Source organism: Drosophila montana, unplaced genomic scaffold, assembly GCF_035044405.1.
Source record: "Drosophila montana isolate Dmon_TW-CO22-7 unplaced genomic scaffold, ASM3504440v1 contig_3216_1, whole genome shotgun sequence".
In the NCBI taxonomy this organism is placed as follows: Eukaryota; Metazoa; Arthropoda; class Insecta; order Diptera; family Drosophilidae; genus Drosophila; species Drosophila montana.
Window position 1 is genome coordinate 1,444,179 of NW_026998096.1, and position 12,086 is coordinate 1,456,264.

General features: G+C 42.5%; 4 protein-coding genes across 5 annotated transcripts; 1 reads left to right on the top strand and 3 right to left on the bottom strand.

Moving 5' to 3' along the window:
* Window positions 1-224: 224 nt before the first annotated feature.
* Window positions 225-3,003, bottom strand: ArfGAP3 (ADP-ribosylation factor GTPase activating protein 3). Of its 2 annotated transcripts, XM_064688775.1 has the most exons (6): window positions 2,573-2,996; window positions 2,185-2,508; window positions 1,860-2,012; window positions 1,595-1,735; window positions 710-1,538; window positions 225-635 (listed from the first exon to the last, which is right to left on the bottom strand). In XM_064688775.1, exons 1-6 carry the CDS (start codon window positions 2,651-2,653, stop codon window positions 481-483), a joined length of 1,683 nt encoding a protein of 560 aa, XP_064544845.1. In that variant the 5' UTR covers window positions 2,654-2,996; the 3' UTR covers window positions 225-480. The 2 variants fall into 2 exon arrangements, with proteins under 2 accessions (XP_064544845.1, XP_064544846.1); XM_064688776.1 differs by lacking the exon at window positions 1,860-2,012 and having other exon boundaries at window positions 2,573-3,003.
* A 352-nt stretch (window positions 3,004-3,355) lies between these two features.
* On the top strand, window positions 3,356-7,507 carry LOC135432969 (uncharacterized). Its single transcript, XM_064688871.1, has 3 exons — window positions 3,356-3,970; window positions 4,028-4,322; window positions 4,379-7,507. The coding sequence occupies exons 1-3, from the start codon at window positions 3,848-3,850 to the stop codon at window positions 6,667-6,669; spliced, it is 2,709 nt and encodes a 902-aa protein (XP_064544941.1). The 5' UTR covers window positions 3,356-3,847; the 3' UTR covers window positions 6,670-7,507.
* A 648-nt stretch (window positions 7,508-8,155) lies between these two features.
* LOC135432970 (zinc finger and BTB domain-containing protein 41) lies at window positions 8,156-9,166 on the bottom strand. The gene is made up of 2 exons (XM_064688872.1): window positions 8,516-9,166; window positions 8,156-8,430 (listed from the first exon to the last, which is right to left on the bottom strand). Exons 1-2 carry the CDS (start codon window positions 9,066-9,068, stop codon window positions 8,273-8,275), a joined length of 711 nt encoding a protein of 236 aa, XP_064544942.1. The 5' UTR covers window positions 9,069-9,166; the 3' UTR covers window positions 8,156-8,272.
* Window positions 9,167-9,784: 618 nt separating this feature from the next.
* Window positions 9,785-11,912, bottom strand: mael (maelstrom). Its single transcript, XM_064688906.1, has 6 exons — window positions 11,677-11,912; window positions 11,409-11,573; window positions 11,154-11,355; window positions 10,944-11,093; window positions 10,475-10,887; window positions 9,785-10,418 (listed from the first exon to the last, which is right to left on the bottom strand). Exons 2-6 carry the CDS (start codon window positions 11,526-11,528, stop codon window positions 9,945-9,947), a joined length of 1,359 nt encoding a protein of 452 aa, XP_064544976.1. The 5' UTR covers window positions 11,529-11,573; window positions 11,677-11,912; the 3' UTR covers window positions 9,785-9,944.
* Window positions 11,913-12,086: the final 174 nt, after the last annotated feature.

A 12,086-nucleotide genomic window follows, 5' to 3' on the forward strand; every position in this document is an offset into this window, starting at 1 on the left:
AATATTTCTTTCGTTTTCTTTTATAAAAAAAATACCCGCAGTTTTAACTTCATTCGGAACCAAATTTCAAGATCAACAAAGTATTAAAACTTAGAAATGCCTTATGCAGATACAATACAATAATAAAAAACAAATGTCATACAAAAACAGCGGCTATCGATGCGACTTAAGAGCTAATGGTTGTTCCATAATTGTGATATCATCATTTGTTAAAATAACTATGCTTATTTTTCATCTGCATATAATGCACAAGTTGTACAATGTATTTCTGTAATATGATGCTGAAGACACTACGTTTAACTTTACGGTGTTGTTTCTACAAGAATCTTTTGATATCGATTCTCAAATTCAACGCTACACAGCATTCGGCTTGGAATTGTTTATAACTTTTTTGACATATTCTAAATTGGAGTGACATATATTATATAAAAATCATTAAACGGTTAACTCCGGTTTCTGTTATTGCTGATGTTGGCGCTATCAGTAACCATATTTATCCTGCAGCGAGGTCATGACATCGTTGGCCAGGTTGCTCAGCCGGCCGGCCACCTTGTGCACGCCCTGGCGCACACTCTCCTTCACATCGTCCAAATCGGGTGCATTAAAGTTAACCCCAGTGTTGTAACCGCCGCTGCCTGTAACCGAACAATTGAAGTCATATTCAATGCTATTTACAATTAATTCGATGTCTTATAAGTGCATTTAATACCGCGATTGTTCATGCCACCTCCTGGGGCACCGTCCCCGAAGTAGTCTGAAGAAGATATGGCACGCGAGCCCTGGAACCGATTCAGATTGGCGCTAATATCCGACGAAGATTGTTCGCTCGCAAAGTACTGATCAGAGCCGAAGCCCTTGGAGTTACCGAACTTTTGTTGTGCCACGATGGGATCATTGCTGTTGATGGTGCTTTTGCTTTTGCTCTTGCTGGCTGCTGCTCCGGTGCTCCGCGCATTGGACTTGTCGTAATCACTGCCGGCAGCGAACATGGACGTGATGTTGCTGTGCGAGCCACCAATGGGCTCAATCTTCTCATATCCCAGCGCATCCAATTCGAATTTGTCCAACTTGCTGGTGCCGCTCGAGCTCTCCTTCTTATCGCCACCGCCGCTGTACAAATTCAACGAATGGTCATTGAAGAAGTTTTCATTCTCCAGCGCAGCTAGTTTGCTCTGCGCGCTGGTCTTGGGGGCAGCGGATTGCTGTATGGTCTCCATGTCGCTTAAGGCGGAGTGCGCCACGTCAGAGCCCCGCAAGTTGAAGCCCATGCCCAGCCGTTCCATTTGCTTGGCCTTGGCGGGATCGATGCTCTTTAGCTTGGCCTCCTCGCGCGTCTTCTGAAGCGACAGATCTTGGTATGCCAAACGCATGCTCGCCACAGTTTCCATTTCCTCCTCTGCGGTCTGTGACTTCTCAACAGGTCCTGCAGCAGCTGCTGCCGTTTTACTCTCATTTGCCGCATTGGCGCGCGCTTCAATGTCCGCGAAGTTAGTCGTCACCTTCGTCGCGCCCAGTCCACCCACCTTGCGTGCGCCCAGCTGAGAGGTGGTTTTTAGTTTTATTTTGTTTCAATTTCTTTGTACGGTTTACTTACTGCTCCTTTCTTGGGCTGTATTTTGCGGACACCTATAGACGAGGGCACCGCTGAGGGGGCCACAATCGAGTTGAGAAGATCGACGCTGGGCGCACCGACTCCAACACTTATGTTGGGCTCCACCGCAGGCTTGGTCTCCAGCTGTAAAAAAAAAGGCGGCCCAAATAAGTAACGAGTTCTTTTCGGTTCCGGTCGGTGGAAGCAAATCAACGTCAACTTCAACTTTAACTCTAGCAAGGAATGCGTGTTTTAATGTTGGCTTCACCTTTACATCGTTGGCCGCCAGGCTGATGTTGTTGTTCTCCAGGTGCGCGTTGGCATTTATGTTATCGCATTGCGCAAAAAAGTCTTCCTCCTCCTGGTCCTCCTTGGCGGCATCATTGCCCTCGCTCTTATCCGCCGTCGTGTCCATGTGCAGCTTTGCGTGTGTGTGTGCGTGTGAGTGTGGGAACAGAGAAACAAGATACAAGTGAAGCGCAAGCGAGAACGGCAAATGTTTTGTGTTAGTTGGTTTCAGTGTTAAATAGTTCAAGCACAAAATTTCAACAAAAATGGAACATGAGAGCAGAAGAGAGAGGTCAAATGCTCACCTTGGTGCCGTAGACCTTCATCGCCTGCTGTGCCTGCGCCGCCAGCTTGTCGCGGTACAGCTGAGCCGCCCTGGAATTGTATTTGACTTGGGCGTCGCTGCTGCTGCAATTGTGAGAGCGAAAGAATTGCGCGGCATTGGCATTGCCGCCCAGTTGCATTTGCCGCAGCTGCAGCCAAGTCCAGTTGGTGTCCAGATTGGTGCTCCGCACAAAGGTCAAATGCACGCCGAGATTGCGATGCACGGCGGAACAGTCGATGCATATGAAGATGCCATACGTGACAGAGGACCAGGTGGGCGCTTTTGTTGCACAATCGAAGCAAGACTGCAAAACATGAAAAGTCCCGTTAATTAAAATTGGAAGTGGGAACACTTTTGCACAAGCTTACCTTGTTGGCAGGTTGCGCCCGCAGGCGACTGAACACGGCTTCGATTTCCTGTTTTGTGGGTCCCGCTGCATTGTTGGACATGGTATTGGTGACGCTGCGCCTATTTGCTGTCTTTTATTATTGATTGTAAAATGTTTTCGTGGCTGGCTCCGCCTATGCCTGCGCCTGAAGTAATATTGCTTGTCGCTTAGTCACCAGCAATGCTGTTTGGCAGTCGATGCTGAACGTGGGCAGCTTGTTGAACAAATCCTATTGCAAGCCCTTTAAATTTTGGATCAAGTGCATTGAAAAACGCTTTAAATGATTGTTTTTGCTCTTAGTGTTAAGAATTTTTGACGTGTGTTTTTCTTTCCAGTCCCTTCCACGTTCACGTTAGAGATGAGCTCTTCATTTTTAAGAGTTACTAGTCACAAGTACTGGACGGTGAAGAGTAACATCTCCAATTAAGTATCGTGTAATTAAACTATCGGCTTATATTTAAATCTGTACGCATCTCTATTACACTAGGAAAAATAAAATAAATTTTAAATTTGTGATTTTGATAGCTGAATTATACAACAAAAACTAAACAAAAGGATAAGGGGTCAGCATAGGCGATAGATAGCTAATAGCAAAATAATCGATAGCTATTTAGAGCTCCAGCTGTTCTGTTATCGCTCTGTTGTTACAGTTAACAGCTGTTAAGTTTACATATGTTAATCGGTAGGTATGTTAAAGCATCAGCTGTTCTGTAATTTCGCAGATTACAGCTGTTAAGCCATTTTTCGCCGGCTTTCATTTACGCCGCTTGCTTTTTGATGCATCACTCTAACTAAACATTATTAAATGTATATTTTTAAAAGAATAAATCAATTCGCGTTGCCAAATACCATTTTAAATAAGTTTATTGTGTCTGGGCAATGTTAGCGTTGTGCGTGGTTTAGATTTGTGAACATGTTGAGTGGTTCGGTATTATAAAAGAACTGCTTATAACAAATACAATTATGAATTCTACAAAATTATATCCATAAACAGCTTAACATCTGAAAGTAATGTGTAATATTCATATGCATTTGTTTATATTTGTGTTAAAACTGAATATGACATTTTATTCAACAAGCACTTTATTTTGGAAATTCTCAAGAAAAGATTCGCGTTGCATTCACATCAAAAGAAAAGGAACAATTAAAAGGGAACACGTTCACGTTCCCAGTTCAACCAGCATGTGTTTTGGTCGCTCACACATGAACAAGCTAGCAGCTCTGCAAAGGTAGTTGGATATGACGAGGAGCATCGATGGGGCGCCAGGAGAATAGCAAACAATCGGCGTTTTCCTTGTTTGTGCACGAATGGCGCAAACTGAGAGGGCACAATCTGCAGTGGGAGGAGTGCATCCATTTGGCCGGACTGGCGTGGCAGGTATTTGAAATGACATAAATAAAAATGCATTCCTTACTCTCTCCTTGTGCGCTCTAGAAAATGAGTCCAGAGGAGCGCCAGCCATACCACGACGCAGCACGTCAACTGAAAGCGGGCACAGTTCCCAGTACACAGTTGCAGAGAAACATTGACCCGGAGCAGCAGCAGCGAAGTGAAATAGAAAATATTGTGCGATATAGTGCCCAGCGAACAGTATTGGAAACCCAAAGCTATTATTTCATTATGGTTAATTACTACACAAAGGACGTCTATGCGCCCGCGGAACTGGCCGTTGTCCAGTTCACTCTGAAGCATGGCTTACGGAATATATATCATACCCTGATCAATCCTGGTACAGATACGCAGCCTCATGTGCTCAGTGGCTAACTAAACTGTGTTTGCTTTCAGGCTCCAGTGTCCATGGATCACTATATAAGAACCAGCAGCATGTGAAGGCCACGCATCAGTTGCCGCTTCCACCAAATGCCTTGGGTAATGACGACTTAGAAGGTATTCTGGCAGATTTGCTCAAGTTCGTACGATCGGAATGTGGACCGGAGGGTGAACTTCCGCCCGTGTTTACTGTGCAAAACCAAATATCAGTTGTCAACAGTTCCCTTAAGTTTCTTAATGGGGGCGTGGAGAGCCAGTTTAATGTCTACCCCATCGAATATCTTTTCTATATATTGAAGAAAGCGACGTGTGAGGCTGGCATGTTGCCGCCTCCAGCATCCATACATATCACTAATTCCCAATTCAATCTGGATCCGTATGAATTTCTGTCGGACATCGGTTGCGAATTCCACAAGCAGCGCGATCTTTCGGCACATTGCTCTAAATCGTATGTTACGCGCTGGGCCTTCGCTTTTGCTGGTTACATGTGCTCTGACTTGGCAATTAAAATGCTTACAAATCGTCACATGCCCAGCCATACCGAGAACCGTCTAGACATGGATCAGCCACCGAACAATGATAAGCAGAAGGATCTTGTGAATATGCAAGAAGCTAACCATAGAAGCAGTGAAAACCCTGAGCCATCAGAGGTGACACACATAAAGGAAGAACCTATGCTGGATGATGAGGAATTTATAAATCCAGATGCGTTAGATGCTCTTAATAGTCTTGATTTGGATAACATTTTTGAAGAGGACGATAGCTGGGGATTAGATGCAGATCATTTGAAGCATGCAAAATTAGGGGAAGATGATGGAGAAAGTATTATGGATGATGAACGTGTAAAGATCGAAGAGATCGTATTGGATAAGGCGGATGATTTTGAAAAAGCGCCGCCGCCGCCCCCGAGTATAGTTGAAGACCTCGCAGATGACTGTGCCATATTTACGCGAAGACCAAAAAAACTTCAGAGTGATTGTGATAGCGATCAATTTAGTATTAATGAGATATCTTTGGAAGAAACAGATGGGTCCTTCGTAAACAAATCGGAAGAAAGCGAATGTCTGAATTTACGACCCCATTCAAAAACCAAGACCGTAATAGATGTGATACATGATAAAAGTGTTTCTTCGAGCCGATCTATCGGGCATCAGAGGCGTCTTTCGCCTGACAGGGAAAGAGATAGACTATATCGTCGAGAAATTCACTCACAATCACGTTGGCGCTCTAGCTCACGCTCCCGTTCACGGTCCTTAAATCGCGATGGCCGACGTCATCAAAGAATTTCCTTGCATAGAAGAAACGCACGTGGGCGATCTCGTTCTTCAAATCGTACAATCAGGGACCGAAATGCTTCACGTGACAACAGTATTTCACCTAGAAGGCAAAACTATAGTTCTGGCTTGAGCCGCAGACCCTCACTTAGTCCACGAAGAGAAAAGTATGACAGAAAACAAGAATGTCGCAAAACAGATACAAGCAGGCACAAAATGGATCACGGAAATACATCATCAAGGCAACAATCAATTAGTCCCATGAGAAGCGTTACCTTAAAATATTCCAGAAGCAGCAGTCGCGCCAGTAAACAGGCAATATTATCCTTAAGGACTTCCCATAAAAGCGATGTCAAAGGTTTAAGCAAAAAACGATGTACTCGAGATTGTTCCCCAGACGTTTCCTCACCAAGATCTCGAGGTGCGTTAGATGACTCCAAGGAGAGACTTAATCATCGGAAACCCACGCACAAGCACAAAAAAGTGCAAAAAAGTTCAGTTTCACTCAATGAAGTCTCTGTTAAATCAGCTATACCAAATGTTGAGCTTTCAAGACCAATTTCACAAAATGTGGAATTTTCCAACTCCGTTTCTTCAATTTCTACGGTTTCAAGCCGTTTTTCGCGAGTGCTGCCGGCTAACAACAACCATGCCGTCGGAGAAGGAAGCTCTCATCCAATTCCATCCCATATTTCATCAGTTGCCTTGCACACCACGTACAACAGCTACCATTATGGACCTGCACCTGCATCTTACTATCAATTACAGGAACCCATGAGCTTCCAGCAATCACAATACGAACTACCTCAACATGATTTGCGACACCGTTTGGAAATAACGAAGTTCAATTACTTGCCAGAAACTGACTTGCGGCATCGTTTACAAGGCCGTAGCGAATTCCCAAGTCAGATGGTCAATTATTCGCGGGAACACCACTTTGCCTATCAGTACCATTCATCAGCCTGGGAATGTGATAGCCTGATCCCATGGCATGATGGATACGGAAGTTATTTACCCAATAACTACTATTAATTGTATTAAACAACTTAGTCTGTAATTGTACAATTTGCTAAGAAACTAAGAGCCTATGGAATTGATTTTAAAGAGCGCTATGCTTCAGAGAGAATATTAAGTATTCTGGTATTGATTTTACAAATGAAAAAAAAAAATAAGATAGGATAAGTCATAAGAGCGTAGTATTAAGTATACCCTGTACCCATTGAAAATTGATTTGAAATAAGGGTCATACCCCTTTGTACATAAGGATTCAAGTGTATATTATTGGTCAGCATCATGTTGTGATCAAATCCCAACAATGGGTTAGGAGGACTTAAGATTGGGGAGGTTTTCTGAACTTTGCTGTATGGTTACTATGTGACCAATATGAATACTTATCATATTCTTTTTCGAGATTGGAAGACGTTTATCCATGGTGATTTATAAGGGAGATTCCGATCGCACATTTTTATTGCTTGTTATTTCTACTCATTGGGAAGTTATACACTTCCCTACAGTGCCTTCCTCTTATTGGAAGAGAAGGGGTATTAACATTGAAAGTTCAGATTGGCCTTAGGCACCCGTTTTGCTAGTTCTCTATGAAGATGGGTCTTATTCATACTTCTATGGATACATGGAAGGCTTTATAATGTTCGTCCGTTAAGCTATTTTAATCGACTCCGTTACCTTTCTGCTCTCAGTTGAAGATTGAGTTGGTTTGTAGGACGTAGAGCTTCAGCACGAAAATTCCACCATGAAGAACCTTTGTCTCCACTTTTCCCGAAAGGGTTCAATCTACTACAACTTCATTAATTATGCTACTATTAAATATAAGTTGTCTTTAGTCATAAAGTGGACCTTGCTTAAATGGTTATGTTTATTGTATCATTTATTAGAAGTTAAAATTGAATTGATTTTTAGTTGGATTAGAATGAAGCCCGTGTCTTCCTTCTTCGTGAACTTCCAACTAAAGGATTACAGCATGAACGTGGCATATACTGGCTGCGATATACTTTACCGGAAGTTATCTATTGGGTATAGTATACGAAAATGTACATATGAAATATGATCTTTAAGGCTCTAGGCTCCGAACTTTCCTGTGTTTTCTTTTAATAGTTAGATACTAGGCTAAGTTGGACACGCCGAAGATTAAAAACGATTTGGTTCAAGAACTACGACCGATTCTAAAGCTATATCATACAGAACTTAAATGTTGATTAAAATTCCATGTATCCTGAAGAAAAAGGTCGTACGTACAATAACTTAATTATCGAACGATCAATTCTATGTCAGCTATATGATATAGTGATCCGATCCAATTCAAAAATACAAATCTATTAAAAATGCATTGCCTTAAAACTGAAAGACTAGTTTATATGGAAACAGACAGACTTATGAAATACCTTAAACTTTAAAGGAAAACAATTAAATTCTTATTGAATATAAAAACAATAACAATAACTTAATAAAGAAACTTTATTCTCTTACTTGAAATTTCTAACATTCAATACTTTATTTAAAATCTAATTTTTCCAGAACTTTAGACTTATAATTAAAACATAAATTCACTTTGAGTGCAAAATAAAATAAAAACTTAACATTTAGTTCACAGCAATTACATATTTCGGTCCGAAGCGATTTATGTTTGTAAACTCTGCAGGATCGGGGTTAATACTGCCAGCTCCTCGATCAATGCGGGATCATTAACGACATTGTTTTCAATATTCCGCAGCAGTTGCTCGAACTCGTCGATAGTTGGGTCGGCATCCACTTTTTCGATAGTGTCAACATCTGCACCTGGGGGGACAAAGATATTCTTGATCTTGAAAATGTGGACATAGAGTATTTAAATATGCAGCTAACGTGGAGGATGAAGTCGTACCGTTGTCCTCCCTTTCGTCGTCCTCGCTGGCATTAGGCAACGGCGTTGGGGCAGTTGCTTTTTTGACGCACTGTTTGACGTGCCTGTTCCGCATGCTCAATAAATTGAATGTCCTGGAGCACCTTTGGCAGGAATAGATCTGGACCTCGCATCTGTGCTTCAGGAACTGCGATTCCGTTAAGAACTTTCGATTGCAGGCGGCGCAGTTGTATTTTTTCTCCATATGATGGCTCTGGTAATGCCGACGCACCAGGTTTAGACGTCTGCCCAAATAATCGCAATTTTCGACCGGGCATCGAAAGGATATATATATATTCTCCTTGATGTCAACGCCATGTTTCTTTCGCAAGTGCAGCTCGTAAGGACTGCGGTTCTTGAATACCTTGCCGCATTCGAATTCGCATCGATATTCGCGAATTGGCAATAGCTCGAAAACATCTGGAATACAATCAGTTCGCTTTTTACTGATCTTGGACATTTTGGCCGGTTTCCCACTCAAAATATCAAATAGCGGTGTTGCATGTTCAATGTATGAACACTTGCACACATACATGCATGTATTTGCATTTGTGTACAAATGGATGTCGCTATGTACATATGCTCTTGGGAAGTGTTGCCACAGCAAATTTTTACAAGCTCCAGCTGTACATCCAACCTATTTTAGTAATTAGACAAAGCATATATTATTACATGCATTAAATTCAAAGGATGCAACTTGCGAATGCGATAGGTGTCCATTGTACCTCTGCTCGTGCCAACGAAAACACATACCTATGTAATTTCAATTCAAATTTAACCTATCATTGTGCAGTGCTGTAAAACAAGATAAACAAACACTAATGAACCACTCACACACACACATACTTCTGTAAGCTCATAGACGTTAGCTGTAAATTAGCTTATGCGTTTATGAAAGTGTTAAATAACTGTGGCATTTAAATCTTTAATGTATGTTTTAATACAAATATACGTAATTGTTTAAACAAAGAGCGTAACATACATATGTATATAGATACTAACATACATACATATGCACATGTATCATTGCGTATTATTTCTTTGCTCAGGCCGCAGTATGCAACGCACACACACACACTTGCGTACATACACACATACAGGCTATTTTACTGGGTCGCACGTTTGTTGTTCTTTCTCACTCGCTCTTCTTACCTGTACGCACAGGTGAGACTTCCGCCATTTTTGATTCGTCTCATTCACGATTTCCACGCCCCTTCGCGTGTTATATTATAATAAAACAATGCAAAGAAATGGTTTTAAATTTAGATTGATCCTTTCAACTTCATATTTAATTTCATTTAGCAAACGTAATATAAATGATTTATTTAAGAATTATTAGAAAATAGATTAACAAATGCTCACGCTCAAGAATATATGTTTGCATTCGAGTCAGTTTAAGATTAGCTTCTACTTATCGCCGGGGCATGTTGAACGCATCTCCTAAATCCTTAACACTACAGTTTGTGGCAGGCACATTCCAAACGCCTTTTGCATCGCGTGTAGCGAAACTTTTGGCCAACGGCTCGGCATTGCGCTTGCCTCTGCGGCCACCCAGAGTGGGAAAGTCGTCCGATGCGTTAAGGTTGGCAGAAAAGGCCGAATGATCAACTATCTCGTGCTTCACTTCCGTCTGAAGCGAGCTAATTGAGGCGAAGGAGGTGTTGCCACTCGACTTTTCAGACCTGGTCATTCTGGAGAAGGAACTGTTCTCACTCGGCTCTTCAGGATTGATCACCCTGAACTTGGGCTCCTGCCTGGGCGGCATGTGCTTGCCAGGCAGAGGTTTGATCGCAAGATCGCCGCACATATAGTCGCTGAATAGGTAACACCAACGGGCAACCTTCGACTGGGTGCAGTATTTGCCACGATCGTTGTCCTCGTGAAACTAGAGATTAGAGGTAACTATTATTTGGGAACTCTTTTCAGATGTAGTCAACTAACCTGACACGATATGCCCGAATGATACTCAAAAAAATCATTGACGAACAAATTATCGGTAATGCTCTTGTTTATATGCTCGTTGGGCAGATCGGCAATGTCCATGACCTCCTTTTTGAGCACATAGAACAGGTACTGTATGTCGTAGACTTCAATGTTCTCCTGCACCTCATCGCAATCGCTTTCCAGGTATCTAAAGCAGCCTCGCACCACAGGCACAAGCTCGGAGCTTGTAAAGACCACCAACGGATCGTTGGGATGGCCGGCGCCGTCCTGGCAGCCACGCAAATACTCCACAATGCTCACATAAAGCCTGCCTATGTCTGCTTCTCCTAAGGCATTCGGTGGCAGCGGCAACTGATGCGTATTGGACGTGTGATGTTGCGTGTCGCTGCCCTGTCCAAAAATAAGCTGTCCTGTGCGAGGAGCAAAGCAGTTAATTATCGGAGCAGCGTAGATGAACCTCACTCACCTGGATTGATATGCGAGCTGTAGAGCGAGGTCTTGCCCGACTTCAAGGCAAACTCGCAGGCAGCAAACTCGGCAGGTATGTAAATATCATTTGTGATTGCCTTGGTAAAGTAATTGAAAGCCGCAAAAATGAACTTCGTGTTCTCCAGATCTTTGTGAGGGGGAACAACTCAAATCAGTAAGAGCAGGAATGTAAGTGATAGCAGCTTACCATGTTGCGCCTTGCCGTCTAGCACCATGCGCTCAATTTTGCGCTTCATGACCATTTGGCGATCAGCCGCCTCCCGCTCCTCTCGCTGCACAGCGGAGAGGGCTTGGCCGTGGCAGTTCATGCGCTCCACCTTGCAACGCGTTACCACATCTGCGTCTTTGGCGGATCCGTTGTACGGGCCTCGTTGCTGTGCGTTCATTCTCTGTAAAGACCCAGCATTATATAGTTGCCGTAGTCTGTTCTGCCCGTACTTACTTTCCATAACTCGCCGCATTTACTGACGGCTTGGGGCATGGACATTTTTCGGCCTTCCGAATCGTTTTTGCGCCATTCCTGAACAAACATCATGAAACCATTGTGCTTTTTCGGCGCCATTCTAATGATGCTATCTATGTATATTTGCAGAACTGAAAAGGTAGACTTAAAAAAGCTCGAGTTGTTAGAATAACAGTTATCCGCAAGACGAATATGTGTTAGTTGTTGCTTGTGTGTTTAGGAGAATACATGCATGCATTATGCTTACATACTGCTGCTCTTTGAGAATCTTAAACAAATTGAGTTAAACGAATTCGTCTAGTAATCACGAAGAAAACCAAACTTGTAGCAGACAAGTCGAGCTGCGCACACTGAAAGAGATAAAAGCAAAATGCTGCAGAAGCCACAGGCAGGGACACAGTATACTTGTGTGCGTGTTTAAGAATGCGTTTTTTGCTTGTTATACAGCACTGTACATTTACAAGTTCGACTTTGAATTGATAAGAATTCGTGCTGAAATGGAGTCGTCCAATATCAAACAGTTAACAAATCCAGAGCCTACTTTATAATTTCACAATACTTATCAAAATCTTGAAACATTGTCGGGGATTTCTTACTCGATTCGAAACGATATTATATTGATATGTAGTAATCGAAATTGTAATCGTAAATCATTAA

Coding starts and splice junctions, on each gene's coding strand:
- ArfGAP3 (XM_064688775.1), bottom strand. CDS start 2,653: ATGTCCAACAATGCAGCGGGACCCACAAAACAGGAAATCGAAGCCGTG. Junction 1,539..1,594: donor TACAGCCCAAGAAAGGAGCA/GTAAGTAAACCG, acceptor ACCACCTCTCAG/CTGGGCGCACGCAAGGTGGG. Junction 636..709: donor AGGTGGCATGAACAATCGCG/GTATTAAATGCA, acceptor GTTCGGTTACAG/GCAGCGGCGGTTACAACACT.
- LOC135432970 (XM_064688872.1), bottom strand. CDS start 9,068: ATGTATGTGTGCAAGTGTTCATACATTGAACATGCAACACCGCTATTT. Junction 8,431..8,515: donor CGACGAAAGGGAGGACAACG/GTACGACTTCAT, acceptor TTGTCCCCCCAG/GTGCAGATGTTGACACTATC.
- LOC135432969 (XM_064688871.1), top strand. CDS start 3,848: ATGGGGCGCCAGGAGAATAGCAAACAATCGGCGTTTTCCTTGTTTGTG. Junction 3,971..4,027: donor TGGCCGGACTGGCGTGGCAG/GTATTTGAAATG, acceptor TGTGCGCTCTAG/AAAATGAGTCCAGAGGAGCG. Junction 4,323..4,378: donor TCATACCCTGATCAATCCTG/GTACAGATACGC, acceptor GTTTGCTTTCAG/GCTCCAGTGTCCATGGATCA.
- mael (XM_064688906.1), bottom strand. CDS start 11,528: ATGGCGCCGAAAAAGCACAATGGTTTCATGATGTTTGTTCAGGAATGG. Junction 11,094..11,153: donor AGACGGCAAGGCGCAACATG/GTAAGCTGCTAT, acceptor CCCCTCACAAAG/ATCTGGAGAACACGAAGTTC. Junction 10,419..10,474: donor ATTCGGGCATATCGTGTCAG/GTTAGTTGACTA, acceptor TCTAATCTCTAG/TTTCACGAGGACAACGATCG.